This window comes from Aythya ferina (genome assembly GCF_964211825.1).
Source record: "Aythya ferina genome assembly, chromosome: 1".
NCBI classification, from domain to species: Eukaryota; Metazoa; Chordata; class Aves; order Anseriformes; family Anatidae; genus Aythya; species Aythya ferina.
In genome coordinates this window covers 152,919,498-152,946,209 of record NC_140296.1, presented here as the reverse complement: position 1 = coordinate 152,946,209, position 26,712 = coordinate 152,919,498, and the positions used below count along the sequence as shown (strand labels likewise).

The following is a 26,712-nucleotide window of genomic DNA, read 5'->3' as shown; positions in this document are numbered from 1 at the left end:
CCTCTACCTCTACCTCTACCCCTACCTCTACCTCTACTATCTCTACCCCTACCTCTACCTCTACCATCTCTACCTCTACCTCTACCTCTACCTCTACCTCTACTATCTCTACCCCTACCTCTACCCCTACCTCTACCTCTACCTCTACCTCTACTATCTCTACCCCTACCTCTACCTCTACTATCTCTACCCCTACCTCTACCCCTACCCCTACCTCTACCTCTACCTCTACCTCTACCTCTACCTCTACCTCTACCTCTACCTCTACCTCTACCTCTACCTCTACCTCTACCTCTACCTCTACCTCTACCTCTACTATCTCTACCCCTACCTCTACCTCTACCTCTACCCCTACCTCTACCTCTACTATCTCTACCCCTACCTCTACCTCTACCATCTCTACCTCTACCTCTACCTCTACCTCTACCTCTACCCCTACCCCTACCTCTATCTCCATTTTTATGTCTACGTCTATCTATTCATCTGAGGATTATTGTGATTTCTCATTAAATAGCAGGTGCAAGAAAGGAAGATGAAAATAATCAGGATTTGATCTTTTATTTTATTTATTTATTTATTTATTTATTTATTTAAAGCCAAATCCTGTCTTTAACACAAAACGGCATTGCTTCAGCTGTGTGCACCCCCTCAGATTTCTTACATGAGGACTTGCTGGGGGAGATGTTCCCAGCGCTAGGAGCTGACAAACGCGTCCCATCTCTGTTACCGATGCGGCTCCGCACAGTCACGGCAGCAGCCAGGTAACATCTCGGGCAGTGAACTCCAGCTTCGGAGCAGGCGTTATCCCTGCCAAAGAGGTTTTGGAGATGGATCAGAGGGAGGTCATTAGGAAGGAAGCCGGGGGAGAGCTGGGATGAAGCAGGCAGCCCCGCTGAAGGCTGTGGTTTGTGCTTCCTACACACTTGCTGTGCTCCCAAACCCATCCACGTCTGGTGGTATCACACACTGGGACTTCTTGGCCAATGGTGGGGGTCACCTCGTGGTAGACACCTAAATGTTGGCTCCAAAGTCTCACCCAGCTGTCTCAGCTCCCTCCATAGTCAACAGAGATGGGCACCTCCATGACACAACTCGATTCCTTGGCTTAATTTCCCTGGGGTTGGGATGAATCACGCCGTGGCAGTGCTCAACGCTCTCCTTTGTCTAGAGAAGGAGACAAGGGCTGCCAGTGTTTGACTGGTTAATTTTCAGCCAGCTCAGTTTAAGGTGCTTAATGTTCAGCTGGCAAGCACCAAGCTCAGTGAATCCCACCTTGGGAGAACAATGTGCCAGTGTACGACAAGCAGCAGCAAGCCCCGGAACACAGCTCCTGCCTTGATTTATTTAACGTCTCCAGCCGGTGCTCACATCTGATCATGGGAACCGCTGTCTCAGCGAAATCCGGTTTGCTCAACCTGCAGAGCGTGCCTCGTCCTCCAGCACTGTTGTCAAAGAATACGTCCCGTGGGGACCTTGAAACGTGTCAGAGAGAGGGGTTTTCCCTGCACTGGCACGACGCTCGTTCTTATCAGCTGTCAAACCTTTGGCAACTCACCCTCTCCTGATAACATGGGTGAAAATCTGGGGTAGCCAAACCCAAAGGTTGGGCCAGGTCTCCATGCATGTGTCCTCAGGCCCGGTGGGAGCAACCAGTTTGGCCATTTTGGGTCCCGTCCAGCTGTTGTGATGGGTTCCCTGTGGCTGGGCAGCACTGCCGACGGCTCGCCCTCCCGATGGCGAGAGCTCGCTGGAAACTTTTATCTGGCAAGGCGCTTGGTGCCTGGCCTCCTCCGCTGCGGGAGCAGGTGCTGGAGGTTGTTTGGCTAGCTGGCTAAACAAACCGCAGCGCTTCCTGCCAGAGCTGGTGAAGTCAAGCCTTTCCAGATGCCTCGTCCCTCCGAGCCCAATGGGCAGCAGGCAGCAGCTCGCTTGGTTTTGTATACCCAGCGTTGAGGTGCGAAGCCTTCTTCTGCCCTAACGACAGCCATGGGTTCAGCTGTGGGGTGGCCCTAGGATGGGCTGCACAGCCAGGGTATAAAAAGGGGGATATTCGTGTGAAGATAATCCAGGTGGTCTCAACACTGCTCCCTCAAACCCTTCTTAATGGCCCTCGCAACTCGAGCTCGAGGTGTGATGAAAACCCACCACTCCGATCTGCATCACGGAACGTGGGAAGCAGTGGCGGTGAGATATCAACGTCTGAGTGACAAAAAGTCCTGTGGGCTTTTTAAAAAGGAGAGGTCAGATGCTGTCCCATTTGTCTGGTGCCTCCCAGCTCTCCCCACTCAGGTACAAACCTCCTGCAGGTGATGCCAATGCTAGATTTCAAGACAATTACTACTCCAACGATCCCTCAGTATATGATCCATCACCTTCTGAGAACAGGGACGTATCTCTGGATACTCCTTTATGCTCCCCGTGCAGTATGTGGCCTTGCTTAATTTTCCATTACTTCTTCTTCTGACCCTCTGCACCAAATCTCACTACGCTGCAGTTTTGGGGACTTCCTAAGAAAACTTTCTGAACTGCAGCCCAAGCCCGTGTCATTTTGCACGGGAAGCGTAACTGCGTTCTGAGAAAAATGGGAACGAGTGATCCATTTTAAGCCCATCGCAGAAAGGAGTCGCTGGCGGAGTCACGCGGATGCGCAGCTCCCGTCACCCTCCGGCCCGCGCCCGCCGCGTCCAGCCCTGCTCAGCAGTGTGCAGAAATAGACACGGGCAGAAATGTGCCCAGACAAAAGCCAGGGTGGTTTCTGATGTCAGCCGGGCACCCCGACGTGGCTGCAGAGCCGGTGTCCCGTCGCAACACCCATGTCTCGTGGCGGCGCCCCTGTCCCCAGGCTCCTGCCCTCGTCTTTGGCTCCCTGGGGACGTGTCAGGATGCAGAGGGAGAAGCGGAGAGATGGATTCGGTCTGTCAGCTTGAGATGAAACGCAGCGACGTCCGCCCCTTAGAAAGAAAGCTTGATTATTTTTTTTTTGGTTAGAAAAAGTGTTTGGCTGAATCACTAGACCAGCTGCTTCCTACATAAATAAGAGGCATGCACGGTGTACAGAAAGGAATAGTTGACATTCCTAATCAATTAGATAAGGGGAAAAAACAGTCCATTTTCCTGTTCAAAATCAAATTATCGTGGTTACTTCAGATTTCAAGGGCATTTATCTTCCAGCTTCAGACAGGGGGGCACTGGGCAGGCTGCAGGTGCCTGGGCTGGGGCGAGGTTCAGCTGCCCGCTGGGGTGGAGGAGCCCCGGCCTGGGGCACCAGCACAGGAATAGCCATGGCGTTTTGCAGGTGCGCCTCGGCAGAGCCGCGAATGCGTGAGCTTGCCAGGCAAAGCCTGGATTAACCGGCAGCGCTGGGAGAGAGCCCTCAAGCACTTGGGCCCAATTATGAAAGGGAAGCGCTCCCGGATCTTGCCCGCGCGCTCCCTGGCTTTGAAAAGCTGTCTAAACATTTACCCAAGGTCTTGCCAAGGAAAGCAAGGTGAGGAAGAAGGTGGCTCGAAGGGCTGTGGGAGAGCAGAGGCACCTTCCCTGCCCCGGGCCAGCTCAGGACATTTCGGTGGAGGAGGAACACCGGGGCAAGCACCAGCCCCGCTGGGCATCGCTGCAGGAGGGGCAGGAGACGCAGGTGCTGCGGCGTGGGGCAGCATCAATCCAGATCTCTCCCTCCGCGTCGAGGTTTCCTGGCAATTGAGGGGAAAAATAAACAGCTGGGGTGAGAAAAAGAGCCTGCAAAGAGCCCCGCAGGAGCCCTCTGGAGCTTGCGCTCGCCCGAAATCCCAGGCCTGCAGTGCCACCTAACGAGCAGCCGCTGGGGCGGGGAGAGCGGGCAGCAGAGCCCCAGCGAGCGAGATTGGGAGGTGCCAGGGGCCTCCCCGGACTGCATCCAGGTTTCTGCCTCTGCTGATGTAAGGAGGCACCGCAAACCAGCAAACCACCACCCGGGCAGGGAGCAGGCAGAAAATGTGCCACAGCTCAGTCCTCCTGGAGCTTAGAGCTCAGCCCGGGCACCCAGGCCGGGATGGGAGGCTTGTGGGGGTCACGGGGTGTGCAAGGAGCAGAAATCACTTTGGCCTAGGTCCGGATGCTCAGCAGGGGTTGGGATCTTTTCGTTTTTGTTTTATACGGCAGCCTAACGCACGATTATTTGCTGAAAAGAAGAAAGTGGGCATGACGGTTCTGGCCGTGCAGCACCCTGCATGCAGAGAGCCCTCTGAAAAAGAGAAATTTCCAGGGCTGGACGCCCCACAGGCAGGAGGGGACAGAGCACAGGTGGACTGCAGGAACAACGCTGCCACGAGAGGCTCGTAGCGAGGGCAGGAATCTTCCAGAGTGAGTAGCTGGAGGAGTTTCTGTAAGTGTGTGGGAGCCCAGGCGTTTCCAAGACATACTTACAGCCATAGTTGGGCAGGCTTGTATTAAAACAGCAAATTTCAAGCATATTGAAACAACAAAACTAAAATCCATCGAAACCACAAATATATGTGTGTATATAAAACACACACACGCGAACAAAACCAAACCAAACCAAAAAAAAAAAAAAAGAACCACAAAAGCGCTTCTTTTGCCTTTCCCACCCACACTTCAGTTCTGGGCTTCGGAGTGCTGAAAAAAATCCTACAGCAGCTTCCTGAAAAGGAAGCTATAAAAACGGTGTACTTTGTGTACCAAAGCAGCGTGCTTCGGCCCTGCTGTGACACAGAAATATGCAGCATCTGAAGTGGCCCTGAGAGAAGGAACACCGTTCTCTAGCTAAGTATTTATCTTGGAAAGCGGAGAGCAGCCTTGCAGCACCTTCACAAGGACCCGTTTACGTATTTCGGATGAATCTGGCACTGGAGAACATGTACGCACAGCCAGGGATCGGCGTCGGGGCCAGGGCACAGATCTCTTGCCCAGGAAAAGAGCTGTCAGGTTGGGCTGTGCCACACGGCCGCCTGCTCCCTGGGAGCTCTGAAGTTGTCTTGCGCCAAGCGGGTCAGCTGCAGGGGGTGGATGTGTGCCCCCTGACTCCCCAGAGAGACAATAACCTGGTGTTTGGGGTGGTGTCCCCAAAGATGGGATCCCAAAGACAGACGTGGGACGGGACCTTGATCACTAGCACCGCTGGAGGTGTGCTGTACCTGCCGAGCTATCGTTAAACAGGTAAGAAAAGTCATCTTTCAGTGGCATTTTCAAAGAAAAATGGTAGCTGCTACTGTCGGCACTGATCCTGTTCTAGGAACTAGCTGAGCTCTTTGAGGAAGATTGGGAAGAAAACCTAAAGGACGGTTCCATGTCACTCCCAGCTGTCAGCCAAGGTGCAGGAAAGCTGCCCCCCAAGGTGAGGTGACACTAAGGGACAAGCGCCAGCTGTGTGGTGTTCGGAGGCTCAGTCTGGGGTTCAGCGCTTGCCGTCCCATTTAGATGGCACTCCTGGTACCTCGGGGCTGCACGCAAGGCATAGCCACAATGAAAGAGAAATGCTGGGTGCCCTGATCTAACGGGGTGAAAGGCTGAAGCAGAAAGCTGTGAGGTATGCCTTGCAAGGGGTAGAGAAGCCCCATGCCAGGCAAAAAGGGGCTAAGGGTAGAAATGAAATGAAACTGAACCAAAACAGATAATTTTCTTTGCGGCAGACCCCAACTAGAGCTCTCAGAGGGACCGAGGCTTGGGCTGGGTAATCTTTCTTCTAACCTCCAGGACTAGCTTCTTTAGCCAGGGCAAAGGGACAAAATTGTTTGTTTTCCTCATGTTTTGTGTAACCCCTGAAAGCAGAACATCACCTTATGCAAGGGCTGGGGCTAGCTGGCCATCTGCTTTCGGGAAATCTCTGTGCTGGGAAAGGATCAGAGCCAGGCGAGGAACACACAGCAGAAGTGCAGCTTTAAACACTTCAGTCGCTGGCTGCTGTTGCAAGGCTCTGGGTAAACCGAGGGGCTGCCAATTGGCGGCAGAGGGCAGCTGCATTCTTTCCACAGGCTTTAAAAAACCTACAGCATTAAAGGCACTGATGGGCACAGCCGTAGGGCAGTTTTCCTGGTGCCCTTGGGCTTCACTGCTGGTACTCAGCACGTCCTGCCTGTGCCTTGTGCTGTTTCCACCCCACTCAGCCAGCTCAGCCCTGAGCGGGCTGGTCTCAGAGGCCAGCTTGTCCATTTGCTGCCCTTTGGTTTGGCGATGCGTTACGAGGAGGCTGCGTAGCAAATCTCAATCTGCGCATAACACGGACCTGCGCACACAGAGCAGCACGAGGAGTGCCATCTACTGATAATTACACATACAGCAGCGCACAGCCCTAGGCCAGCTCACCCATCAGGTCGCCGATCCATTGCGAACGGCATCATCACCGGCAGCACGGCTGCTCATGGCTGCCAGTTCCCACGGCGTTACGGAGTTGTGGCGGCGGCGGCGTGCTCGTGGGCTGCCAAATCCTGCTCCTGCTGCAAGGTCGTTTCTTGGAGCTTCAGCAGGCAGCGTTTCTTCAGGGATGTGCCGCGTTGTTTTGAAGCAAGCCCGATCTTTGCTGCAGTCTTCTGGAAAAAAAAATCAAAAAAAAAAAAAATCCTTGGCAGGATTAGGCTTTCTAGAATATAAATGCCCACTAATAATTTTTTAGCGTTAATGGAAGTGCCTGTATCTACTGCAGGCTGGGTCGTTTAATCAAACTAGCAGCAATTAAAATGGTAATTTCTCCGCGCTAAATTCTGCTTGCAGTTTTTACTCGAGTAAAACTCTTTGAAGTTAATTGGAATTTTGATTAAAGACTCGTGGATCTGGGTCTCTGAATTTGTACTAAGGAAGGTTCAATATTTGCTTTGGTTTTCTGCACGCTGAGTTCACTGCTATGTATTAGTGTGGTTGTACAATTAGCCATAACAAGAACGACTCCAGTAAAGATTTCTGTAATCTAGCTCTTGATATACTTTTAAAAAGGTCTTTTAACAGAATGCCTTTTGAAGGCTGCCAGACGCAAAAAATTTGATTGCTTAAATTGTTTGTCTTCATTATTTCTAGTCCCTATAAACGGCAGAATAACATTCTCTTAGCGGCAATTCAAAAGTTGGGACAGGGTGGGAGGAAGGGAGATGTTCTTGCTTTTCACCCTTATGGTTCCAGTTTTGGTTGTCAATGCAAAAAGAAACAAACAAACAAACAAACCGAACAAAACCCACAAACCAACCCCCAAAAAACCCTCCACACCCCATCTATTCAAATTACATTATAACCATTATTAAAATAATAACTAACTGTGGAGTAACAGCTTTAAATGCTTTTTTTGTGTGTGTGTTTGCAAGTAGGAGCTCTGCAGAAAACTGCTCAGACTATTGCAAGAGGCTCAGTAACGTTTTCTGAAGAGTAAAACTGAACCACGGTAGCATGTTTTGCCACTTGAAGCACTTGAAGAAACAGAGGAGCATTGCCTTTGTGGCTGCCTGAATTACACAGATAAATTTAAGCAAAGTCGGTATAGCTGCATGTGAGAATAAAAGCTCCTTGAATGGACGAGGAGTGGCGCAGAAACATGCCCAGAAAACAAGGACACAAATTGTAGGCTTGTGGGGGAGCGTGCCTGGAACTTGGCTGCAGGCTGCTGTCATCCTGTGGGCAGCATGCATCACCTCCAGGAGAAGGAGAGATATTTCTCAAGATCTCTGAGGTGCCTGAAGCAAATATCGCTTAAACTGAGATTGGGTCAATAGTTGGTGTGAGAAAAAGAAAGGGAAAAGCGGGAAGAAAGAAGGGAATAATCATGCAGAAATGAGAGTGACGGTATTGGGGGCTTGGATTCTTACTGTACAGCTCTGTTTAAAAGAGTATCAAAGCTTGTGATCAAATTGCTTCGTTCTGAGAATCCCTTCAGCATTCATTAAGAAAGTTTCTTTAATCTTGAAAAAAAAAAAAAACCACACAACTCTTAAGCTTAAAAGGAATATTGAATAAGATGTAAATCTCCTTTACCAACAGGTCCAGCAGGTTATCAATAACGAATTCATTTGCAAGTTTATTTGCTGTGCTGGGGGGATATTTTTTTTCCTTTCATCCCAACATGGTCAACGTCAGTTTGGCAATGTGCAGTTTCTCCCATTTTCCAGTTCAGCTCTGCAATAATTTAAGTGCAAGGAAAGGGATTAAAAAGCCTCGCAACTCAGAGAAACGTTCTCATCTTTTCTCCCTCGTTTTTCTGAAGCTCTTAGCTTTGAGTTACAGAGTAAAAATTGTGTTTTTTTCCCTCTAAAATGTGGAAACGCAATATGAGGAAGGAAGGACTGGCACTTTTTGACATTTTACTTCGCAAGGCAGCACGAAACCTTGAACGCTGAGCGGCCGCGCAGCTCCAAAGCCAAACCGCCGCTAAGCCGCATGTAATGGTTAGCCCAGCGGCCACAAGGCTGGGCGGTGAACTTTGAGCAGGCTGTTTTTCGACAGGCAAAAGCGAGAAGAAGAAAACACCTCAGCCATCGGCACCTGAAGGGCCGGCCGGCGGAGGGGGACGGGTCGCTGAGGGGAGGCGGGAGCTTGGGGGGGGGGACGGGCGCCATTTCCCCTCCCTCAGCCCGCCCTCTTAACGCTTTGCCAGCCGGCGGCTCGCCGCCTGACGGCAGCCGGGGGCCTCCCTCATCCCCTCGGTGCTCCCCGGAGCGAGAAAAACCGGGGGAAGAAAGGGGACGGGGACGTGAGGGGAGCGGGGCGGCCATGAGGCGATGGAGGGAGGGGAGGGAGGGGGGGGGCGGTAGCGTCCCCTCAGGCGGTTCCCGCCCAGCGCGAGGCCACGCCCCCCGCGCGCGCCTGAGGAAAACGTTGCGCAGGTTCTAAAGCGGGGGGGGGGGGGGGGGGAGGGGGGCGTGTGAGGGGGTGTGTGAGGGGGGAGAGCCGTTAACGGCCGCCACCGGGCAACGGCCGTCCCCACAGCCGCCCTCCCGTCCCCACAGCGCTCCCTTCACGCCCTCATGGAGCTGTCGGCCATCGGGGAGCAGGTGTTCGCGGTGGAGAGCATCCGCAAGAAGCGCGTGCGGAAGGTGGGCAGCGCGGCGGGCAGCGGGGACCCCCCCCCCCCCAAAACACACCCCCCTCACGGGACCGACCCCTTTTCACGGCGCTGACAGGGCTTGGGGGGGGGGGGGGTTGGGGTCGCTGGTGAGGCGAAATGGGCATCCCCGGATAGGTTTTGGGCAGAGGGGGGGGGGCTGCACCCCCCTGTAAGGGGTTATAGGGGATGCAGCGCCTTTGCGAAGTTCCCCATAGGGTCGCCTTCCCAAACATCAGGGACCTGCCCCCCCCCCCCATAGGTAGATAAGCCCCACGCTGCAGCTCGCTTTGGCTCCTCCACTGTTGTGTAAAGGTTTGTGCACCTGCAGCGCTGGCATCCTCCCGCTAACCTGAAGGCCGCTGCCCTGCTTGGGGAAGTGTTTTTGCAAGTCCCCCCGTATCCTGTTAAAGGCAGCACTGATTGCCTGTGCTCCTCAGGGCCCTTGGATGCGCTGCTGCTGCTGCTTGGCTTTCGGTTTTGTACTTGGAGTGCACAAATAAACGGTTAACTCTCAAGTTGGGCTGTGAACTGCTGTTTGTTCGGGTCGCGAGGTTGGGGGGCTGTGATGGATGGAGCAGCGCTCCAGCGAGGCGTGTAGCAACTGGAAGGGAACATGCCGAAGAGATGCTTCATAGGATCAGAAACCTTGTCCTTCTCCTCCCTGCTTAAACAAATTCCTTTGACACCTGCTCTTGGCATGCATCTCCCTCTCACGTTTATGCATGCTGACTTCTTGAAGCGTTCCCTGTAAACGCGGGGATGGTTGCAGTCTGGCTCGCCGGCTGGCTTTTGGGCTTCTGCCTGCTAGCTTCTGCAAAGGTCTGATCCCGATCCGATGGTAGTTCAGGCACTCCTAAATAGCCCTGTGTGCCCGTGTCCTGGGGGAAGAGGTGCAGCAAGCACAGCTGAACGAGGAAGTGGCTTTCTCTTGAAAATAAAGTGATGGGAAATGAGCTCTTCGGTTGCAGAGTTTAGTCCTGTTGATTGGTTGCACCTCTTACCATAGCCCATATTTGGTTGCAGAGTTCACCTGTTTTCTTCTTCCTTTTTCCGCCCTCAGGGTAAAGTAGAATACCTGGTGAAGTGGAAAGGATGGCCCCCGAAGTAAGTTGTGTTTTACTTGTCTTTTTTTCTTTAATACTTGGTTATAGCTTTCGCTGTATCTCTGCAGCTGAGCATCTCGTTCTTCATGTGTAACCTCGTGCCTCATTCCAACAACTACAAACAAAGAGCCACAAACCAAAACTCTGTACTATTTCCGGACTGGCAGCCGAGGGATACAAACCGTGTGTCAGTCTGTTCGGGTTGGTTTTTGCCACCACTGAAATATTCCATTGAGATGCTTTCTAGATACGTGGCTTTTTAAATTCAGCGTGAGTTTAACAAGGAACCCTGATTCTTCTGGATTTGGCACGGGGCTTGCTTTTCTGAGTCAGCACCGAGAGGACCCCGCGTTATTTGTAGAGCTATTTGCAGTCTTTTAAAATAGAAAACAAGGTGACGGTCTTGTCTTGCAGTCCTACTGTATATCCCCTCTGCAAGTCACAAAGGAAAAGGGCAATATTTCGGTTTTATTGATGGCAGCCAAACGGAGGCGATCTTTGCCCCTTGAAAATTACCGCCATGCCTTCATTTCCTTGTCTGAAACCTTTTGTTGTTTTGAGTGCCTTTTCTGCTTTTGCTTTGGTTGCCATATTGCAAGAAGAACAGAATAAATCTGTCTCTTTACAGCATTGCTGCGCACTGTTTACAGATACTTCTCTATCAAAATGCAGCTGCCTCTGAGGAAGCGTGGTTGCTCTGTGCCTACACAATCTGTAAAAAGCTTTGAGATTAAAAAAGATTAGGTAACTGGAGAATATTACGACGTCAGCCCTGTAGCAGAACGGCCTCACGGTCCGTGCAGGGCCCCGTCTGCTTTTCTGTTTCTAGCTGTGCACACGCACAGCGTGCGTGGCGACGGCTGCGCTACGCGTGCGGTTGCACTGGATGGTGCTGAGCAGAAGGGAATTCCTGCTAGCTCATCCGTGCAGCTGCAGAGGGGGCTGCTCGGATGTTGTCCCGACAGATTGTACCCGGTGTTTCAGACGTTGAAATGTGTTTCTGCATGCCTAATCCTTGGAGGGCACGCACAAATAAGCAGCTTTTTCTTTCTGGTGGTGATGGTAGGAGGGGGGTGACTTTGTTCTTGACTATGAATTCTGCTGTTGGAGCATAACCTTGTGTGTTTGAGTACCAGCTGCCACGTAGCTTGGCTCCATTGTTGGACCACTTCTCCCTCCCAAGTAGCAAAGCCTAATTTAATCACTGGTAGAGATTGGGAAACATTTCTAGGCTGTGAGGCATCGTCCCATTTGGCTAGAATACCAATGTTTGTCCTGTTCTCCTTTCCACAAACACTTTGAGGTCCTTCTTGGCCAGTGACTTTGCAGGAGAAGGTGGATTGAGGCACGGTATCGTGTTTCTTTTGACAGAGCAGCCCTTATTCGAGCGGCTGCCTTTCCTTGCCCTGCATCTTGGATCAAACTCGGGGGGAAACAGGAGCTCTGTTCTGGGAGTTGAAAGCGCAGCCTTCTGCCCCGAGAGCAAGGGGGTGCAAAGGCTCCCTTGCTGTGATGCTGTGAGAAGTCCAAACACCTTCCCTCTTCCCGCACGCTCCAGCTTTGAAGAGCACTGATTTATTTATCTTTAACTGTTCACTCCGTGGCTTGAGGTGCTTAAAACCAGGATGCTTGGAGCATGCGAGCCACTTTCATCCTGCTAGCAGCCTCTCTTCCCTCTTTCTAAGCAGAAATATGCCTGTGACGGCATGCAGCACCACAAGCTGTTTGCGTCTTCGCCTTCCAATATCTGCTTCCTCATCCCTCGTCGTGTTTTCGTTTCATTCCCCTCCCCAGCCTTGTCGCATTGCTCTGTAATCTCTGCAACGGTTACTCCATGATTCCCATTGCAGGCGTCATGGAGGAGAGAGCAAGGGTAGGACTGCAGTTGGCTGCTCTGCCATTTATTTGGTATTTCACAGTTCAAAGAGAATCGTTCGAGCCCTGCTCCTCAGATTGCTGGCTCCTACTGCAGGAGTCAGGTAATGGAGGAGTTACAGCCTGATTCTAGCTACAAGCTTGTTTACAACTTGTGTTGGAGTTAAGAGGGGAGGGGGAAGAGGAGGAGTAGAAGGAGGGGGAGGAGGATCATATGATCTATGTTTTCCAGAGTGCCTGCTCTCTGCAGTTCTGCTGCAGCCTGGGCTGTGTGTGCCCGTATATATAGCTCTGTGCGTGTGTGTGCGTGTGTGGCAAACTGAACTGTTTTTTTTTTTTTTTTATGTGCAGTGTTTTGCCACTGCAGTGAAGCCAGGAACTGAGCTGCAGAGAAAAAGGCAACACCCACTGTGGATTATTCATTTTTCTTTCTTTTTTTTTTTTTTTTTTTTTAAAAAAAAGCAAATCCTCTTTCTTCTCCTGCCCATTAAAAGTAATCTGATGGCCTCCCCCCTTTCCTCCCCCCACTGTTATTATTTTTCCTAAATTTGTACAACGAGTGCCAGAATCCCTGCAGCTGGGAGGAAGCCTTCCTCTGTTCAAACAGCATCTTGGCTTTGACAGCTCACAGTCAGGTTGCTGCAGGAGGCTTGGGCAGGGGAGGGAGGGATCAGATGGTTATGAAGACGTCTGTTCTTAACCCTCTGATGTACAGTGCACGTTGGGATACCTGAATTTCATATTTTTGTTCCTCCCTTTTGTAAAAACTGCACCTTCATGGGTAGGACCATTCTCCAGGAGCTCTCCCGTGTTTTCATTTCCATTTCATCTGCCCATGAGGTAGAAGAAAAACATTGCCAAACCACCTCCCCTGCATACATACATGCATGCACCACCTGCCCTCGTGTGCAGTCTGTGCTTCATCCAGAAATGGAAGCATCCGAAAATGCTTTCCCCCAGTTGAAAGGCACGGATACTCTTGCCACCCACCCATATCTCGTGTCTGGCCTTCCTCACGGGGGCCGGAGGAGCTCTGTCTCCAGGCCTGGGGCCTCACATTGCAGGAAACCGAATGGCCGGCGGCATTTGGGGTTTCAGCCTTGCTTTCTTGCTGTTGAGTTTGCGTACTAGAGACATGCCACCCATCTTTTCTGGACAATTTCTTAGAATAAACCCACAGCAAGGCCTGCCTTGTGACCCTTCCACCCTCCAGAAACCTTTTACAAGGGGAATTTTTGGCTGCTTCTGGTATCAAGAGCAGCTGTGCCCCTTGGGGATGGGTTTTGGTGTGGCCTGCTGTGTGGGTTCATAACCTTCCCGAGCAGCTGGCTCCATCACAGCTCTCTGGCTATCCCAGAGGGAGACGGGGCAGCAAGTGACACTGCTCACAAGCTACTTTTAGAGCATCCAGCTTATTTTGAGTAGTTTCAGTAGCCCTAACCACGGTGCAGGTGTGTTCCTCCTGCTCTGGTACTGAAACACCGATGGCCTCTGAGAGCGAAATGACCTGCAGGGGGAGCCGAGGAAGAGTTGGAAAGGCGCCATCAGCTTGCCTGGGGGCCCAAGCCTAAACATGTTTAGTTGAATGGCAACAGTGGAGAAAAATTGAACTCTTCTTAAATAAATACTTTAGGCTCCGGTGATTAGAGGTAATTAATAATGCAGGTGAGAAAGCGTACTTTTAATCTTCGAGCGCTCTCAATTAAGAGAGACCTATTTTTCAGAAAGCTGTGTCAGATCTCATCGCATCCCATGGATTTACTGGACTTGTGGGAGTGCTGCAAATGTGACCTGGTTAGGCGTTGTCTTCAAAACAGCTTGTGCCTCTGCAGAGGCTTTGCAAACTGTGGAGGGAGCCCAGGGGAAGAAAGCCTTCCCTGTTCGACAAATTGCTGCCTGATGCTTGGCCCTGCCTGTTTTTGGGAAGAGGAGGTGGTGTCTGGCAGGAAGTTTTTTGGGGGGAATGGCTGGGATTCCTCAGAGCTCTAGCAATGTTGTGGCAGGCCCCGCTGACCCTTGTGAAGACAGTATCCAGGGCCTCAGCATGCTGGGAGCAGCCCTGCAGAGAGAATGTTTCATTAAAACGTTGTTTACTTTATATTCCTTATGTTTTTCTTCAGATACAGCACATGGGAGCCAGAGGATCATATCTTGGACCCTCGCCTGGTAGTGGCTTATGAAGAAAAGTAAGGGCGCATGTTCTTTTCTCTCCCTGGATGCAGGAAAAGGAAATACTGTCTTTATTTCGTAGCGTGTATAAAGTACCCTGCTTCAATCAAAGATGAGATGAGTAGGGATGAGCCCTGCTCCATCTCTGTACCCCGGTTGTTGCTGAGGCAGATAAGGCAGGGCTGGCACTGTTTGGGAAATAAGGCCAAACACAAGCAGCATTGAGCCAAAACGCAGTCAGTTTCAGGTTTTAATCAGGTCCAGGGCTGGACTGGAGTGATGTGAGGTGATAAGTTTCCCTAACCCATCCTCGATCAGTGAAGTCAGAGAAAAATCCCCTTGTTGCAAGAATTTCACTCCTACACGAAGAAATTCTGGAGTGCTTTCCAAGCCCGCGCTGCTCCTAATTGGGTTTCGATGGAGAAAGCGAGGGGGCTCTGCTGCAAAAGGTGGAGGTCTTGAGTAGGCTTTGTGCTGTGGTGTCTGGTGCTTGGCTTGATTTGTGTTCCTCCTTCACAGGGAAGAGAGAGACCGCGCTTCAGGGTACAGAAAAAGAGGCCCCAAACCCAAGCGCCTCCTGCTGCAGGTAGCCTCTTGCTCTTCTACCGTATAGTTGTGACTGGTTAGCTGCTGCGCTGCTGCCCTGCCCGCGGGAAAGTGGAAACTGCCCGTTGGTTTTTGCGTGGACAAAATCGGAGGTAGCCAGCTAAATCAGTAGGTAGGCAGGTTCCTTTAACCTGATAGCCGAACAGCGGCTAGCAAGGCAGAGAAGAAGGGGCAAAAAATAAACAAAACGAAGGAAGAAAACCAGCTGTTGCTTTCTGAAATAGGATCTTCTAGATTTTGGACTTGGGTGGTTGCAAATAGTTACCTGGTTTGCATGGCCTTTACCTTCACCCTGGGCCTGGAGCTTCCAACATGTGCAAGGCAGTAGCTGTTTGGAAGTGGAGGTCCAGCACGCTTTGGTGCCCCGCAAAGCAGCCGATCTCAGGCTGCACGTGTGAGAGAGAGCTCAGATGGCAGGTGAAGAAGTGAGAGAAACAGTGTGGTAGGAGCAGAACGACTTCTCCTAGGTCACCTAGATGCTCAGGGGCTGAACTGAGGATAGATTCCCGGCTCCCAGGTGAGAGCCCTGGCTATTATCAGATTCCCATTCTGCCCCTTGCTGTGTTGATGTCTTGGCAGCGGCTGTATGGCATGGACTTGAGGAGTGCCCACAAGGGAAAGGAGAAGCTCTGTTTCTCTCTTGCACGGAGGTTTGGAGGAGGAGACAGTAGCCTGCCAGGGGCCAAGACAGGGCAGGCAGAGTTCTCAGAGAAGACTGGGGGAACAGTCCTGCCCTTCTCTCTCCGGAAGCAACGCAAAAACCAGAAGTACCTGCGACTGTCAAGGAAGAAGTTCCCCCGCATGACGAGCCTGGAGAGCCGGAACTGCAGGTGTGAGTTCTTCCTGAACGATGCGGTGGGCCTGGAGGCCAGGCAAAGCCCCGAGGACTGGGAGGCCGTGCAGAACACCAGCAAAGAAGGTAAGGCCAGACGCCCCTTCACTGGGAAGTTCTGGGGCATGAGAGGGATGCTCTACGTGTTTCCCCCTTATTTGCCCCATCCTGGGATTGCGGTTTAGGTCAGGTCCTCAGAGCAGCTCTCGTTGGCTCGTATTGTGGCCCTCCTGCCTGCAAATCCCTTCCTGTTTGGATGTCAGTACGTCTTCGTCTGCTGATTTATGTTAATCTACCGTCCTGTCGTGAACAGCGACAGGACCCGAGGGAACGGCACAAAGAGGTGACAGGGGAGGGCGTTAGGGAAAGGTTCTTCACCGAGGGGCTGGTCAGGTGCTGGAACGGGCTCCCCAGGGCAGTGCTCAGGGCACCGAGCCTGACGGAGTTCCAGAAGTGTTTGGACAACACCCTCAGACACATGGCCTGAGGTTTGGGTGGTCCTGTGTGGAGCCAGGAGTTGGGCTGGGTGATCCTTGTGGGGCCCTTCCAACTGCAACACTCAGTGATTGATCTGCTTTAGTGTGCGCCTGTAGTCTTAAACGGGCAGTGCCCCTCCCAGTGTGAGCAAACAGGCAGAACTTACTGGAACTTACTGCAGTCTTCCAGTTTTCCTCCCAGCAGAGGTGACACGAAGGTGTGACAGTGACGAGCTCCGCCTCTGTCCACGCACCAGCACGGGTTTTGCCTGCTGGCAGGCTGTGGGCAAGCAAGGACAGCAGCGCTCCTCTCCTAGTGCTGCTCTGAGAGCAAACAGGAATGCCCTTAGGAACCCGCGGCGCATTCCTTCTGCCCCCTCCTTCCCCTTCCTCCCCACGCCCCGCATCCTCTCTAAAGTCCTTTGCTGCAGAGCTGTGTGCGAGGGGGGTGAGAGATGCGGCGAGGATGGTAACTCCTGCCTGATCCCTCCGAGTAGGCAGCGGGAGTGTAGGCATGGGAGATGTCCAAGCGCATTTGGCATTTTGGGGAGGGAGGGAGGGATACCAGCATCTTGTGCAGGAGAGCTGTGGGATGTGCGTGTTGCTCCGAGTTACCAGGGAAACTCTATCCGTGCATTATTAGAGCTTCTGAAGGCGTGAGCCTTCCCGAGGAGTGGAAAACAAGGGCTTGTGCTGCTTGTAGTAGCTGAGGGAATCCTGCTACTCCTTGCTAGGAGCAGTTGTGAGCCAGGCTGGGTGAGGCAGGATTTTGGGAGAGGGCTGTGTTCTGGGAATCAGCACCAGCCCCTCTTCTTTCTGAGAGGGACTCAAACGGCGACTGAAATCCAGAGAGGCAGCAATGGGGCAGGCACAGAAGAACTCGGAGTCACGTCCTGGCAGTGGCCAAACGTTGGGGGCTCCTCTCCCCCAGAAGTGCTGGTCTTTAAAGCACATGGGGATCTGAAGGGTGGACAGCACTAGAGATATGTGAAACAGTTCTCCACCAACACATGGCATGTGTGGAATTCCACCTAGCGCCAGGGTGGATTGAACTCCTCCTGAGGTGAAAGTAGACACCCCAAATATTTGAGACAGAAGCCAGGAAATACCCTCCTGGGGATGTTTTTCCCATGTTCTTTGCCTAGGCTGGGACAGCAGAGTATAGTACAGGTAGGGTGGCAGAGACAGGGTATGTTTTCCATCCTCTCTGTGTTTTTGTGTTTATCTTTAGGGCCTAAAAATGAGGTTTTGATTGGGAGTGGGACAGTTCATTATTCTTACAGTGTGAAAGTGTAGGAAAGTTTGGGTTTCTTGTAAGGAGCTATCGGGGAGCAAAGGGCGGTTGTGAGAACGGGAGAGCAGCTTCTCTGTGAAGCGATATTGATTGGTTTCGGAGAGAATTGCACCCAGGCTGCATTACGGGTGCAGTACAAGGAAGCCCCTTGATTTTAGATCCCTTTGACTCCCATGGGAGGGTCGGAAGAGTGGTGTGTGTCTAGGAGCTTGTGATTTCTGACTTTTTGGCAGGGCAGGGGATTTGCAGGCAGGTGAGCTCACACCTGGGTGGGTTTTACTGCCAGGAGCAACTGAGGGGCTGTTACCCGCGAGATGGCAGGGGATTGGGGCTGCTGGGATGCACTGGGTGGTGGTAACGGGTCTTGGTGCCTTGTGTCTTTTCTGATTTGATGCTGGTGTGTGTCTCGACACCCTTGCTGCCATTTGCTTTCCCCATTATAACCCGCAGCGATCTCCTGCTTTCCCATAGCCTTTGAGGGCAGGGCTTGCCCATGCCCTTTCTTGCCTTGTGCGTGCAGACTCAGTGCAGGCTGATTTCACCACCATTTGTCAGGAAGGAGGCCCCTTTTCCATCCTTCCCTTCCCTTCCCTTCTCCCCGCCCTCTCTCCCTCTCGCTAACGTGCTCTTATCCGCCTCTCCTTTTGCAGCAGATGTGGATGGCAGTCTCCCGTGGATCCCCACTGTGCCCCCCAGCGAAGTGACAGTGACAGACATCACGGCCAACTCCATCACCGTCACTTTCAGAGAAGCACAAGTGGCCGAGGGCTTCTTCCGAGACCGGAGTGCGCAGTTCTGAATCTCTGTTTTCACTGCTCCCCAAATCCAGTGCTTTTAGGGTGGGGCTAGGGAGGGGTTACTTTATCCCTTAAGGAAAAAAAATCCAAAATGTCTCCTTAAAATGTTTACAGAGACCTTTTCTTTTTCCTCCTTTTTCCCCTTTCAGATACGCAAAAAAAAAAGGGGGGGGGGGGTTGGTGGGTGTTGCAGCATAGGGGGTGTGTGTTTGTCATCGCTTTGTCCATCCGAAAAACTGACAGCCCTTTCCCTGGCAAAGACTCCCCTCCTCGATGTGAAAGCAGCGAGCTGAACAATTCCCCTTTTATCCTGCTAAGTGGCGGCAGCTGCGTTTGTGGGGAGAGGGCATGTGGAGGTGGAAAGAGAGCTGGATCTCCAGCCTGCCGCCTTGTTCTGCAATTGATATCCCCTGGATAAAGATATTTCTCTGTGCAGTGCTCTTCCCACCTTCCTCCTCCCTCTCTTCATCCAGCAGCGAGAGGCGATGGATCCTACCTGTGTAGATAACTCCAGCCTGTTCAGACTTTCTCTCCAGTGCTGTTTTCCCTGTGGCCTGCTGTCAGGACTTCAGAGCTGTGTTTGCCTGCCTGTGGTAAGTAAGTCTGTGCAGCACAGGTCCTTCCAGCCGGCAGAGGTTTCTCCGTTTGTGTGTCGGTCGTGCAGGAAAGCCTGAAATGCATCCCTGAAATCTCTAGATTGGCTCCCTAAATTCGATTTGCCCTCATTAAAGCTCAGAAACCCAGCCCAGGCAAGACATACCGCTCTGTCTACGCTAAACAAGATTTCCAGGCTCGTCTGTGCTGTGTGAGAAATGCGTTACGGAAAGTGGGGTGTTCTTATCCTTTGCCAAATTCTGTATTAATGACAAATGCTGCCCTGAGTCCGTGGTAGTAGTTGTTTGAAAACTGACTCCTGCTCCCTGAGAGGAGGGGCTACCAGGACAACTGAAGCATTGCCTGGCACTGCAAAGATATTCAAGATCTTGGCACAGGCCCAGGACGCAGGAATTGGACAGAATTGAGCTAGAAACGGACCTTGATTAGCAGCAAATTCTGTTCTTGGATGCCATTGGGAGATCCAAGGTAAACAACATGTGGGGAAGGCATGCATTGGAGTTGAAGAGGGGGAAAAAAGTCTTAATTCTTAGCAATGAGAATTCTTGGGTTGTGCTGTCGGAGTAATAATCTGCCGTGACTCCAGCCTCCTCACAGTATCTGTGATCCTGTACTGCTTTACTGATGGGAACTTCCCCTTGGAAGGCTGAAAACTCTTTGCCAAGGAAAGTGGTCTGCATTTCAATAGACCCCGCCTGATCTTGCACTTCAAAATGCCTTGTGCTGGACTGCCCGTGACACTTTGAGGTTTTGGAAGAATTGCTGTCTGTTGAGTTGGTAGTCTTAACGTCTGTTCTCGCACGTGCATATTCTCTTCCATTTCGAAAAACCAAGTTTTATTTAACTAACTTAACAGTTTATAGACCTTTTCCTATGGAAAGCAAGAAAAGTAACCTAGAGTCTGAGGTGGGAACTGCCAGAGAGAGTGCTGCAGAGTAATATCGGCTGTCACGATTACTGTCCTTCAATCTTTTTTTTCCCCTTTCCCCACTCCACACGATGCTGTATTTATAGGAAGCTCTGCTCTGAGCTCTGAGGTAAAGACACCTGTGGAACTCCGCAGCGTGCAGTAGTTGCTTTGCAAGGCTTTGGCTGCTAGCCTGCAGAATTTGGGAGCTCTGGGACTTCTGGTCATCCAAACATCTGCTTTTTGCAAAGTGCTTGGGCTGCCCCAAAAGCTTTTAGTAAAAGCAGGCTTTATGGCAGATAGGATGTGACAGGGCAGCGTAGAGTTAGGATTTCCCCTTCCACCTCAAAGCTGTTCGAACAGGCCTGTCTCTTACTGTGTCACAGCAGTTTCAGGACTGCTGGGAAGACGCTGAATTTCCGGACTGCTCTCTTGTCTCCCAAAGAAGTGACACAAAAATTGAATTACGGAGAAATCAGAGAGGGCGAGAAGTGGAAGGGGGGCAGAGTTACGTGGTGGGAGGAAGAGCGAGTGGGCAAGAGGCTTAGAATAGCTAGCAAGGGCAGAACGGATGAGGTAAGCACGCAGGCCCAGGATGTTTGTTGAAAGTGGGTGTCTGGAGCAAGGCTTCCGAGTCTGGAGTTGCATCATATAAACAGGATCGCTCTCCCGCAGCGCGTGGGGTCGCGCAGTCTCTCTCTCTGTCACCCCCTACACACGCACGCACGTCTTCCCGACACCTGGCAAACGTGCTGAATACCTGCATCTCTTTCTGCTGAGACCTGTGGTCTTTCTCCATGGCTGAGTCCACTCACCAGGGTTGCAGCAGGTCAGGCAGTTGCAGAAGCATAATGTTTAGCTCATTTTTGGAAAGTCGTGAACCCCAGCTCATCCTGTTACATTTTCCTGGCATTTGTTGGATCTGTTTTCTTTCATGCAGCTACTGCCACCTTTCTCCTGTCTTCATTGCAGGGTACAAATGCACCAAAAAGCTTCCTATTTACCAAGGTAAACAGGTTTTGGCTGTTTTTTGCTGACATTGGAAGCAGCACCAATCCTGTGGCAGGAAAGAGCTTGTCCTAGTAAACTGGATTTCCGTCTTCTGCTTTTTTTTTTTTTTTTCCACTCACCAGCTGAGACTTCTCAATGTTTTGTTTTGGCATTTCTCTTTAAACATCTTTTCTTCCTCTTGCAGTGGAGTTTTCAAAAACCTGTGGTGTTTTTTTTTTTTTTTTTTCCCCAAAGATGATACACCCCCAGCTTCATCTCTTAATCATTTCTTTGGATCGGGCCAGCTTGTGTTCTTCTGGTGACTAATCACCTTGCTGCATGAAGCGTCAAGCGAGATACCTGGCTACCCTGCTGCCTTCTCTACGGGTCACTTAGGAGTTAACTCGTGGCAGGTTAAGATCCAACAAGCTGCATGTGCGTGGGTTTGGTGTGTGTGCGTGTGAGGAGGAGTTTGTGGCAGGAAACTAAGCAGTTGCTGTGGGGTGGGTTTTTTTTTTTTCTTGGCTTTTTGTTGTTTTTTTTTGACATTCATGAATTCTTGCTTATCTTAAAGACCTTTTGAGAAGGTTTTTCTCTGCTTAAGATGTGGCTCTCTTCCATGCTGTCTGGTGACATGTCATTGTAGACTTCCTTGGTGGAGCTGGTCTTCAGGGACTTCAAAATTAGCTTTACGCCACTTCTGCAGGTGTAAAAATGCATGGGGATTTTTTACTGTTGGTGGCAGGAGAGGCTCTCTGGGTTTACTTGTCTCTTTTCCCCAGTCCCGTCCATTTGTGAGTTCAGCCAAAAATGAAAATTGAATTGGGACCTCTCGAGCTAACATATCAGGGAAATCAGATGCTGTGCTCAGAATTTCGTTAAGCATTCCGTTTGATTAGGAGAGCCAGAATAGCATCCAGCTGAAGCAGAGTTTAATAATTCTATTTGAAGCACAAGCTGAGAATAGAAATGGGCTAACTCTCCCATATCTCATTTGGCTCCATGGCTATAAACAAGGAAAACAAACTCCAGCCAGTGAAAATTACTGAGATGTGCTCGAGGAACCAAACTTCTCCAAGAACCGTTCCATGTAGGAATTTACCAGCCGTGTTTAGGAGACAAGTTTTTCATAAATCTTCTCACAATAGAGTCATTGTGTATGATACGACAGGACCGAGGGGCTTCTTGAGACTGGAAAACCTTCACTGTTAACACTAGTTGAAAAAAAAATAATTGGAAAGGACTGCCTGTGTGCCTGGCAGGTTAGAAACTAGATGTTACTGCTTGGGTATGTAAGTGATGCCTTGGAACAGCGAGTTGCAGCACGTAAATAGTGGCATTAAGGAGCCTCGTAGCTCCTGCATGCTCCTGATTGTCCTGCCTTTGCTTGGGGGCCCTCTCGCTTGTGAAGTCAGACCAAGGTGTTTGTTTTATTCTCTTCTTTTTCAAGCACAGCCAGGATACCGTTGTGAGGACACCCAGGTGCCATTCTGTTTTCCAAAGAAAGCCTGAATTTGTTAGCGACTTGACCCTTGCTTGTGTCAGAGGCTCCGAAACAGAAAGAAGCTTGTTGAGAAATGAATGGCTTTTTTTATTTTGGTTGTTGTTAGTGTGGTGAAACTGTCCAGAATTGTTCTCCTGGTGTTTCTTTTTGACTGAATGTGTAAAAATGTTTGTTCACCTCGCAGGGGGCCAGCGGCACCAGTACTGCTTCCTGCTGTACGCCAGCTAGTGTGCTTTGATGGTTTTACTGGAATAGAGACGGGAGGCCTCGCACGGGACAAAAAATAGGCAGGGTAGCTCATGCAAGACCCTCAGTGGTAGCCACAACAGAGGCTGGGGTGCGGAAGACAGCAGCGAGTGCTGTTAGCCACATCCATGTATTTGAGCAAAGCTCGATCTGCCATTGCCTCTCCACCCTTTCCTCTCCTCTCAGGCTTTAAGTTTGTTTTCTGAAGTAGGGAAGGCGTTTTTTTGGGGGGAAACCTCCTTTTCTACCCCTCTTCTGCTCCTCCCTTGCTTCCCCGCAGCCTGGGAAGAAGAGGGCTGTTGGGCTCCGTAGGAAAATAGCGGGGGCAGCTGCGTGTCTGGGGGAAGGGAAGGGAAGGAAGGAGGTGCCTCAGAGTTGCTCTCACTCGGCTGCTGAGGGCAGGCCTCGGGGTGAGCAATTAGCGGCGTGCTGCACGAGCAGAGAACTTGCAGTGAAACTCAAGGCCCATCTAGGGCCTCAGGGGCCAAAACCCCCTGATTAAAAGCAAATGCTGAGGTGATAAACCTGATTTTATTTATTTAATTTTGGTAATTGATCATGTTGGTGTTAACTGCCATCCATTGAAGCCCAGTTCAGTTACGAGCAGCTAAATTAAAGCAGCCTGTTCCCTACAGGCTCCACGTGCTGCTCGCTTGGCTGTGGGTTTGCCTCAGTCCCTACGAAGAGGAGGAAAATCCCATGATGGGGATGGGGAAGAGACAACTGGGGGATAGAATCAGGCCATGTTCAGGAGCCTCTTCTCCTCCAGCACCTGTGATCCCTTGCATCAGCGGATGGATGATGGTGTTGAGCCACCCAGATTCCACCCAAATAGCTGCTTAGGATAGGAACACCTCTGAAACTGCCAGAGGGAAAGAAGCAATCACTTCAAGTTCAGTTCAGACCCTTCAAATCCTTTCCCGTAACAAGTACTTCCTGAAGGGATGACCTTTTCTTTCTCCTCCAGCCCTCTTCCCTTGCACCCTGGCTTTCAGCGCCGTGGCTTATCGGGGATGATCCCCAGGGAACGCAGCTCAGTGGGAGTTGGGGATGGCTCTTAGGGGAGAGACGGATCGCTGCCGAGACGGCGTGGGTAGGTTCTTCTCTGCTGAGATTGTTGCTGTCTGCCGTGGGCCACCCTGCAAAGACTGCAGGGGTTCTCGTCTGAAACGTGCTGTGGGTGCAGGCTGAGAGTGCCAGACAGGTGTTGGAGAGAGCTCACGAGGCTGTTGAGAACCTCCAGCAGCTCATCTCGGTACTGGGGTAGCCGAGTTTTGACTAGGAGGGGGATTTGGGAGGAGGAGGAGGAGAGCCTTTTTTTGTATTATTACTTTATTTTTAACCAGAAAATGTAGTGTCAGCACAAAGGAGCTCTTTGCAAATCTGTCAAAATGTTAAGCAGCTTTTTTTTAATTTTATTTTTTTTAATTTTTTTGCTTTTAAGTCTGAAGTATGTTTTGAAGCACTTTGGAAATGCAAAGCACTAGGAGTGCAAAGCACTCCTTATCGTCTGCCTAAAAGTGGCGTTTGAAAAAGCGAAAGATGTATCTGTTTCAGGATGCTGGCTGTTCCTTAGCGGTTTTTTTCCAGAGCTGCCACCCAACCCTTCGCTTCCCTCCCATGGCTGAGGGGGAAGAGTTTGCTCCAGCCATGCCGAGCGAAGGAGGGCTCCCCGAGGGGGGAGAGGAGACGTGCAGGGTCCCCAACTCACCTTCAGGGTGCCTGTTGGCTTCTTCCCCGCCGCCTCCTTTCCCTGAGGAACGGGGGGAAAAAAAATGCAGTTCAGTTTCAGCCGGCCTAGTCTGGAACTACGGCCGCTTCTTCCAGCTCTAGGGACATCCGCGTGAAGTTTTCTGTCTGAAGAATTGCACCTTATTAGCCTGGTTGGGGACTGGGGAGGTTCCCGCCCTTGATGCGGGGAGAGGAAGGTGAGGGTGAGCCAGAAGCTGTCTTCAGATTATTCCGGAGGCTCTTTCCTCACCTTACCTCCAACAAAACGGCGACAAAATGACTAAACCGGTTCAGACGAAGCTTTCATTCTGCATAGCTCAAGAACCTTTCGAGCAGGCTGAGAGACTCTGCTCCCTTGCCTAGTCAGCTCTACGCTCGGAGGACCCCCGGCTCTCCCAGGGGGGCTCCAGCTCCAACCTTTCCCCTCGGCTTCTCTCCACCATTTGGACTCTTCCGCGCCCTGACTCATGGCACTCGGTATGCGTCCCTGCTGCTGGGGGGGTCGGGCAGGAAGGAGGGAGGCTCCCCGTTTTTTCCTCGTGTCTCTTCGGTTGTTGCCGTTGTTCCTGTCAGCACGCTAGAGTATCTGAGTCTTTGCACACAGAAAAGCTTCCTTTTGCACAGAACGAGCTTCTAGCTTTTGTACAGACTAATTGAATGTATTTGGGGGGGGCCGGGAGGGGGGGAGAAGTAGGGAGTAAAACCGATTCCAAACAAACCCACCGGAGTATAATGCCTTTTCTGAGCGCGTACGTGCTGTAAACGGAGGTTGCAAGAGCGAAGGGAGGGCAGGCTCACGTATAATTTGACACAAAGTGTGGTTTTATTTTTGTACTGATACGGATAAGAGACTGTACAGCATCTATTTATTTAGATGATTTATGTGGTAAATGTTGCAAACAAAATTATTAAAATATTAAATATGAGAACTGACATTTACTTAATGGCCTGTCCGTGTGGTCATTTACCTCCCCTTCCTTTAATTCTCCAGCTGAACGATTTTCCCCCCCGTCCCTCCTGTTGGTATAAGCACGCAGTGCGGTTGGAAAAAAGAGTGGAAAAATGCGTGTGCGTGCGTGAGAACGATCAGGAAAGAGAGGGCTGATGAAGAACGGAGCCTGCAGAAGGCTGTTCCCGGCATTACTCACGCCTTCGATTCGAGGAGGATAGGTTTGTATTAATTTTTAACCACTGGGGGAGTTAGAGCTGTACAGAGGTGACCCGGGACAGCTGGCCTTCGGTGGCTCAGGACTGGAAAAGCAGAACGCCGGTCGCAGGGTGTGGGGAGCTCCTGACGCCCTCACACCCTGCGGTGCTGCCAGGACGCTAGCGGAGAGGGTTCCTGAGCCAGTCGCAGCTCAGGCCTGAGCAGAGCGTGGTCGGCAGGGCTGGATGTGACCGGTGGCACTGGAGCAGGCCCCCAGCCAGCCACTAATTCTCTGGCAGCAGCTCGCGAGTCAGGTGGAGGAGGAAGAAGCTGCTGCAGTGCAGCGGGATGGGAGAACCCGCTCCAGAGCCTGTGCCGTCCTTCCCCTGCCAACGCTGCAGAGGCTGGCTGGCGCTCGCAGCTGGGCAGCTTGGCCTTTCCCGTGCGTGTGGTGGTTGGATTAAAGGTTAATCGGGATGCTGTGTGTGTGTGTGTGTATTTTAATAATCTGTTGTTGTGCCACCCCTCCGATCCGTGCGGTGCTGGAGAAAACAGAAGTGCTGGAGCGGCAGCGGTGGCTGAGCACCTCTCGGAGCCCTTTGGGTGGAGATGCCAACCCTGCGGGCCACCAGCCTGCAAAATCGCGGGCCTGGGGGCTCGGAGCAGGTGATATCGATATTATTTTATTTTATATCGATAAAATAAAAATGTTCTCACACCTCCTGTGCTCAAACGCTGCGTGCCAGGGGTTGTAGGCCTGGTTGCACCCACACGTCTTGTTGCTTCCCGACAATTTTCTTCTGAGGACCAGCAGCTGCTCTGGGACCGCCAGCTCCTCTGTCTGAGAGTTTTACTGGAAACGGGAACGAAATAAGGGAAATACCCAGGGATGTGGCTCCTCAGCTGCTGGTTCTGCTCGGAGAGGCCAAAAAGAGGCCAAAAAGCTAGGGCTGGGGTGAGACCTGTACAAGGTCTGGGGCCAGGCAGCAGGCCTGAGCTCCCTCCTGTCACAGGGGGCAAGGAGCAGGCCCTGGGGAGCCCCCATTTACTGGGGGCACCTGGATGGGGAGCCTGAAGCGCTCGTTTGTATGGACAGCATTAATCAACGCAATTAAAAACACCAAAACACGACAGGTGCTGGCCACCAGCTCTTTTCCAGGTGCCTCACGGTGCAGGATGAGGGCTGAGCACAAACACGGGGCCGTGGGGACCCCCGGCCTGGCTGCCATTTTGTGTCATTTTGGGCTTGGCTGGGGTTCGCTGTTTTTCTGGGGGCATTTGTTGGGTTTTTGGGGTTCACTGGGGTTTGTTGGGCATTATTGGGGTTTAGCTCCCCCCCTCCTGCCCCGTTACCACCTGCAAGATGGTAACTGGGGGCGCTTTTACAGGAGCACTCGAGGCGGG

General features: G+C 51.5%; 1 protein-coding gene and 1 long non-coding RNA gene across 6 annotated transcripts; one reads left to right on the top strand and one right to left on the bottom strand.

The window, feature by feature from the left end:
• Window positions 1-568: 568 nt before the first annotated feature.
• On the bottom strand, window positions 569-8,352 carry LOC311430094. Its single transcript, XR_014688551.1, has 3 exons — window positions 6,298-8,352; window positions 3,463-3,689; window positions 569-2,951 (listed from the first exon to the last, which is right to left on the bottom strand). It is a non-coding gene; the product is annotated as an uncharacterized lncRNA (long non-coding RNA).
• Window positions 4,890-25,100, top strand: CBX7 (chromobox 7). 5 transcript variants are annotated; one of them, XM_084506443.1, is made up of 9 exons: window positions 4,890-5,151; window positions 5,228-5,329; window positions 8,919-9,005; window positions 10,077-10,120; window positions 14,115-14,180; window positions 14,683-14,749; window positions 15,520-15,688; window positions 18,022-18,156; window positions 18,642-25,100. In XM_084506443.1, exons 2-9 carry the CDS (start codon window positions 5,282-5,284, stop codon window positions 18,674-18,676), a joined length of 651 nt encoding a protein of 216 aa, XP_084362569.1. In that variant the 5' UTR covers window positions 4,890-5,151; window positions 5,228-5,281; the 3' UTR covers window positions 18,677-25,100. The 5 variants fall into 5 exon arrangements, with proteins under 5 accessions (XP_084362569.1, XP_084362566.1, XP_084362568.1 ...); XM_084506440.1 differs by lacking the exon at window positions 5,228-5,329 and having other exon boundaries at window positions 4,922-5,151; window positions 15,349-15,688; XM_084506439.1 differs by lacking the exons at window positions 4,890-5,151; window positions 5,228-5,329 and adding an exon at window positions 8,758-8,795 and having other exon boundaries at window positions 15,349-15,688.
• The last annotated feature ends 1,612 nt before the right edge of the window (window positions 25,101-26,712 follow it).